The 5,894-nt window shown below is 34.8% G+C and overlaps 1 protein-coding gene across 1 annotated transcript in view; it reads right to left on the reverse strand.

Annotated features, from left to right (window-relative positions):
• LOC107658822 (lipase maturation factor 2-like) overlaps positions 1–5,894 on the reverse strand; it is a 13,894-nt gene that overhangs the window by 6,622 nt on the left and 1,378 nt on the right. The window contains exons 2-7 of the mRNA XM_016447482.1: positions 3,397–3,638; positions 3,259–3,287; positions 2,435–2,628; positions 1,923–2,104; positions 1,024–1,174; positions 671–805 (exon numbers count right to left, since the gene is read on the reverse strand). Of these exons, the coding sequence (XP_016302968.1) occupies positions 671–805; positions 1,024–1,174; positions 1,923–2,104; positions 2,435–2,628; positions 3,259–3,287; positions 3,397–3,638 (933 nt within the window). The remainder of the gene's footprint in view (positions 1–670; positions 806–1,023; positions 1,175–1,922; positions 2,105–2,434; positions 2,629–3,258; positions 3,288–3,396; positions 3,639–5,894) is intronic.

Genomic DNA, 5,894 nt, shown 5'->3' on the forward strand with positions numbered 1-5,894 from the left:
AACGATTAATCGCGATTAATCGCATCCAAAATAAACGTTTGTTTACATAACATATGTGAGTGTACTGTGTATATTTATTATGTATATATAAATACACACACATGCATGTATATATTTAAGAAAAATGTTACGTTTAAATATATTACACATTTATATATGATCTCATTTATATGAATATAAATATATACATGAAAATATTTTCAAAATATATACTGTATGTGTGTGTGTCTTTATATATACATAATAAATATACACAGTACATACACATATATTATGTAAACAAACTTTTATTTTGGATGCGATTAATCGCGATTAATTGTTTGACAGCACTAATATATATATATTTTTGTATTAAGTATTTATACGTCATGGTAGTATTTAGTTGTAATTTATGCAAATGTTATGCAAATGTTTGTGTTCAAACAGGATTCTGGATTTCAGTATAATTGATTATTTCTCATTAATTGTCATGATTTTTTTCCCCCATTTATTCAAGATATCCCTTTCGATTTTGGACTGAAACACAACCTCACCATATCTCTATGAAATTCATCATAACATTTTACAACAGTTCAATTCTATGTTTGTTTATAAATCTGTTAACAAACTAAAGGAAACATCAGCTCCTTTGCAAATCAGTTTTACATTTCTCATTTGAAGTCTCACTCACTTGTTTTGGATGACAGAGTTTTTTCTTCCCAGTTAATCTGTAGTTTAAAGAGACTAATAAAACAGTAGAGGATGAACAGGTAGACAGCCAACTCTAGCAGCATCATCAAATAAGAGACCAAGGTCTGTCCGCAGCCTGAAAAACACAGTCATACACTAAATAAAAGCTCAGAAGTGTGAACAATAGTGTGGTACTGGCAGAACAAACAGATTTAACTAACATCTATTCAATTGCATTTAAAAAAAAAACTGAGATCTATTAATGAGCCAATTAATCAGAACATTAGTGAAAGTCAGTGACTATCCCACCAGAAATTACTGCTCAAATCAGAAGTTAGAGATATGTGGTCATACTTCTAGGCTTTTTTTCCTGGCCCTTCTTCTTCTTTGGATCAGTATTGGAGTTGAAATGATCATCATCCAGTAATGAGAAGCTCAGGGTGATGCTCAGCAGGTTCAGAAGGCTGCAGTTACCCGTGAGGATGTAGCAGAGCTGGAGAAACAGCTGACAAAATGGTATAAAAAAAGAGGCATAAGTGAAAACGTCTCACAGAACAACAAGACACTCAATAACTCAAGAATATTCCAGGTTTAAACTGTCACATTGTGTACTACTACAGAAACTAATTGACTTATTCTTCATCTTGTAAAAACAAGCATTGTTTTCAGTATTGCACTTTAAATATTTTTAATTTTAATGCCATTTCAAAATCAATGTTAGCAATATTCATAGCTACTTAAATACATCAGATGATTTTAATAAATGACCTTAAACATTTATAAGAAAATATTACAACAAAAACATTACAACTACTACATAAATGGTATATCATATATGTATACACTGTGGGTGTAGATATATATTTATATATATAAAATGTTATATTTATTTATTTAATACATCTGATTATTTTAATAAATTACCCTAATAAAAACAAATAATAAAATAGTACAATAAAAAAAATAACATTACAACTACTACCATTTAAAATCTTTCATAATACACAATTCCATTTAAATATGAATGCTATTTGAGATGTCAAGTTGTTTAAAAGGTCCATTTAGAGGTGGAAATACAGTTCTTTATTCCTATTTTAACTTAAACTTTCACCTTTTAGTGGAGCCAGTAAAACAAACAAACATTAAATTTAGATCCACTCTTCATATTTTCAATAGGAAGGATGCGTATATCATTTAATGCAAGCATGCCCGCCCGCCCACACACCCACACACACACACACACACACACACACCTGAACATAAAAGCCAAACAGTCTCAAACGGCGAATGGGAGCAAAGAACGTCACAAGAGGAACGATGATCTCGCTCTGCAACACAACCACTGCTCCGAATCTCAGCAGCCAATCAGGAAGCTGATGGACATACCAGGCCAAAGGAGTGGGGTTCATCTGGTTCTCCAAATGATGACTCAGTGCTGCAAAAGAGTTTTCAAAACACTGTAATCTACAGATGAGTCAGTTTTTCCCACATAAATGTGCTGTCTGCATCACAGTTCTTGGCTATTTTCACCATTACTTCATGCACATTCAAAGAAACATTCACTCTAATAAACATTAGCCCTTTCAGTCTCTAGATTAGCAAAACCTTACACTAATGGATGTTTTATATGTTCTATAAATCATTTGGGGAGAGAATTTCCAGCAAAGTGCTGTATAAGATTTCCTCATGAATAAGAGTGGGCGGCATCACAAGCACAAATCTCAACCAATACAGAATGAATAATGTTAAAAATTATTCATTTTACCTGAGAGGTCATACCACGCAGGGTCGCCGCTGGCCAGCTTACTCACACCTGTGCAGAAGGTCAGCCGGAAGAACAGCCAGCGGGTCAACCAGAAGCTCACAGTGTCATGATAACGGTAAGAGGAGTGACACCGCAGCAAACCCAGCGGAGCTACAAGCACAGCCAGAAGCCCGGCCTCCAACAGCAGCACGTCCCTATGAGAGCATTGTCACAATGTTCAATATAATGTTTACACACCAAAAGCGGAATGAAACAGCGTTACTCATTTGAAGCATGCAGAAACGAATAAATACATTTTTCTATTAAGATATTTATTTTAAGGAAAAATGAGTAGAAAAGTGTAAAGAATTCAACTTTTTTTTTTGTCATGATCTGACAATAAAAAGCAGTTTAAAATCACAATTAAGTTGATTTTAGCCCTTTGATATACAGTTACTAGTGTGTTTTAGATGCATGTTTACCAGCCTTTTCTTATATATGGCTGGGGTTCTTCAAATATAAGTCAGCTTTTTGGCCATATAATCATCAATTCTGTTAGGAAAGCGAAAGCACATAGTTCACTAACTGATTAGTCATTTATTGGACTGTAATCACATCAAATTTAATGGGCAGGCACATAAACTGCAATGAGGTTTGTGGCCAGTTTTCCCTCTCATAAACATTCACATTAACTTTCTGCTGCAGAGAATTTGACTTGCAAATGCCCCAATTACAGCCTCAACAATGATGGAGAAATAAACAAGAGGTTATGGCTGTGTCGGTTATCCCAAATGTGACACAGCAGGTCAAAATGCAAGTCATACATGACAAATTGTGGACCTCACCATTCAGAGTGGAGGAAGTCTCCACCGACCTACAAAACAAAACACATACTGTAATCATTCAATTATGTTTCCACAGAGGCTACAATCGTAAGCCTTTGAAGAAGCATTTGACAATAGTTAACAGGACATTATACTGACATTATAGACTGAGAGGTAGAGGACCCGCAGGCAGAAGTAGATCAGACTGTCTCTCAGGGGCTCCAGCAGCACGGCGCACAGGGCCAGCGCCACTCCAACCAGGCACGTGAGCTCCAGGACCTGCTGGGGCGCCAGTCCCAGAGACGGCCCCAGACCCAGAAGGGACTCCTGCTCCAGCAGGGGCCGCTGCACTTTTGGCATCTGCAGGCGCACAGGGAGAATACCCTCGTCTCCATACAAACCTGTCCAAAGAGACATGAAAAGAAAAGGCTTAGTCAGTTCTGATCTTTCTTAGTGTTATTTTGCATGATATAACTGTGCACACTGTTGATCTGTGATCTTGACCTGCTTTATCCTGAAAACATTGTTGTCTTTTGACGATTGCGTTTTCTTGCATTGGTTACATATCAAAATGTGATAACAAATAATATGGCCTTGAAACAACTTTCTATTTCAATAAAAAGACAAAAACACAGCACAGCCAATGTGGTCCGATTCATGATCAGAAAGTTACTGAAAACATTACTTTTTACTTGATGAATATTGTAGTGTTATTTAATTAATTGATTCTGAATGAGATTTGTAGATACCTATCTATAACTAAAAAAAAAAGTTGTTGAAATTGTATTAAAAAAAAAACATGTAATAAATGTAATTTATGTAATAATCTTTATCATGACTATACCTGTGAATATAGTAATAATAATAATAATTTATTATAACTACACTCATGTACATATAACTATAAATAACACATACACATATACACACACACACACAGTATATACTTATATCAGCATGATCATAAATAATAATAAAATAAATATTTAGCTAACAATTTTTTACTATACCAAATATTTATGTAAACAATAATAACAATAATAATAATATTTAGCAAACTATTTTTATTATAACAACTATACTCATGTAAACAATAATAATAATAATAATAATATTTAGCTAACAATTTTTATTATAACTAACCATTTTTATTATAGCAACTATATTTATGTAAACATAATAATAATAATAATAATATAATGATTATTATTTTGCCAAACTATTTTTTTATTATAACTATTAGTCTCCAGTATCCCCACTACCCTAAAATCGATTGACGGATGGAGGGATAGACAGATGGATGTTTTTAATATAACTATATTCCTGTACTATCAATCAATCAATCAATCAATCAAATGAATAAATATCTGCAACCCATTTTACTTCTGAACATGTATGTTTCACATTTTGGAAGTAAAACGAGTTCTAAATGCCATTTAATATTGACTAAAGCTGTATTGATGAGTGAGGCATAAAAAGGTGGCAATATGGAGAAAGAAAAAACAGATCATAGCCCATTTCATCAGGCAAATTTGCTGATTAGAAACACTGTGCTATGCAGTCGGTGCTGATAGACTGCCCTCGAGGTCTGCACACAATAATAAGTTGTGTTTGCTCAGTGATAGTAAAAGCACAAAGCATCAAGCGACATGTAAACATTCATTCAACACAACACCACAGGCACACACTGCCATGACGATACGCAAAACAAACCAGTCCTGTGACTTTTTAATGCCTTGAAACAAGTACAGACACCCCACATGTCCTAATACCATTGGATGCAAACAGGTGCACTGTAAAATACTGCTTTAGGCTACTCGCTAACAGTTAGTGAACAAGAGACTGACGTACAATACAGAGAGAGACATCAGGAAATACTACTTTACGGTTACAGAACGTTGACAAACTGAACTAATTTTAATGTGACTGAACTCATTCTTAAGGTGGATGGTGGTTGGCAGAGGTTGCAAAGTTGCATATCCACATTTTTGGCATGCAAGCCACAGCAAGAGTGAGTGTATAGCAGGCTGGTTTGAGTTTGAGAACAGGCCGGGTATTGTGGCAGTGCCAACGTATGACTCACGTTTGCTCTTTGAATTACTCCATTTTGGCATTAGACCCAGTTCTGCCACAAGCAGCTCCTCCAATCACACTGCCTTAGAGGATCATTTCCCACGGGAGGAAAAGACTCCATGCGTAATCACTGAGAGACCTGGAGTTTAGCTCTGATTGGGAAATATATTCGCAGGAACTGAAACTTGGAAAATGCCCCCTTTTGTTGAGTGCTGAACACGCACAGTCGGGCGGCAAATAACCCAACTCAGAATATCAAACAGGAAGAGAGCTATTATTCAGTGCACATGATTTCCTTTATCTGTGAGCAACACAGTTTGCTGGTGGCCAGATTTGTCAGTACTCAACTTTTTGTGATGAACAGACACATAGCCCCAACCATACTCTGTGAAGATAGTCAGCATGTGATTATCATGTTCCAAAATGATCAACACACCAATTTTATAATAAATAAGCAGAATTATAATAATTATATATAAATAAGTAAATAGAAATAGCAAATTATTGTTTTGGGCAATAAACTGATGCATTGTGTGTGTACGTATTATTATTTTTTTTTATATATATATATATATATAAAAAAA

This window comes from Sinocyclocheilus anshuiensis, unplaced genomic scaffold (genome assembly GCF_001515605.1).
Source record: "Sinocyclocheilus anshuiensis isolate Anshui unplaced genomic scaffold, SAMN03320099.WGS_v1.1 scaffold283, whole genome shotgun sequence".
Classification (NCBI taxonomy): domain Eukaryota; kingdom Metazoa; phylum Chordata; class Actinopteri; order Cypriniformes; family Cyprinidae; genus Sinocyclocheilus; species Sinocyclocheilus anshuiensis.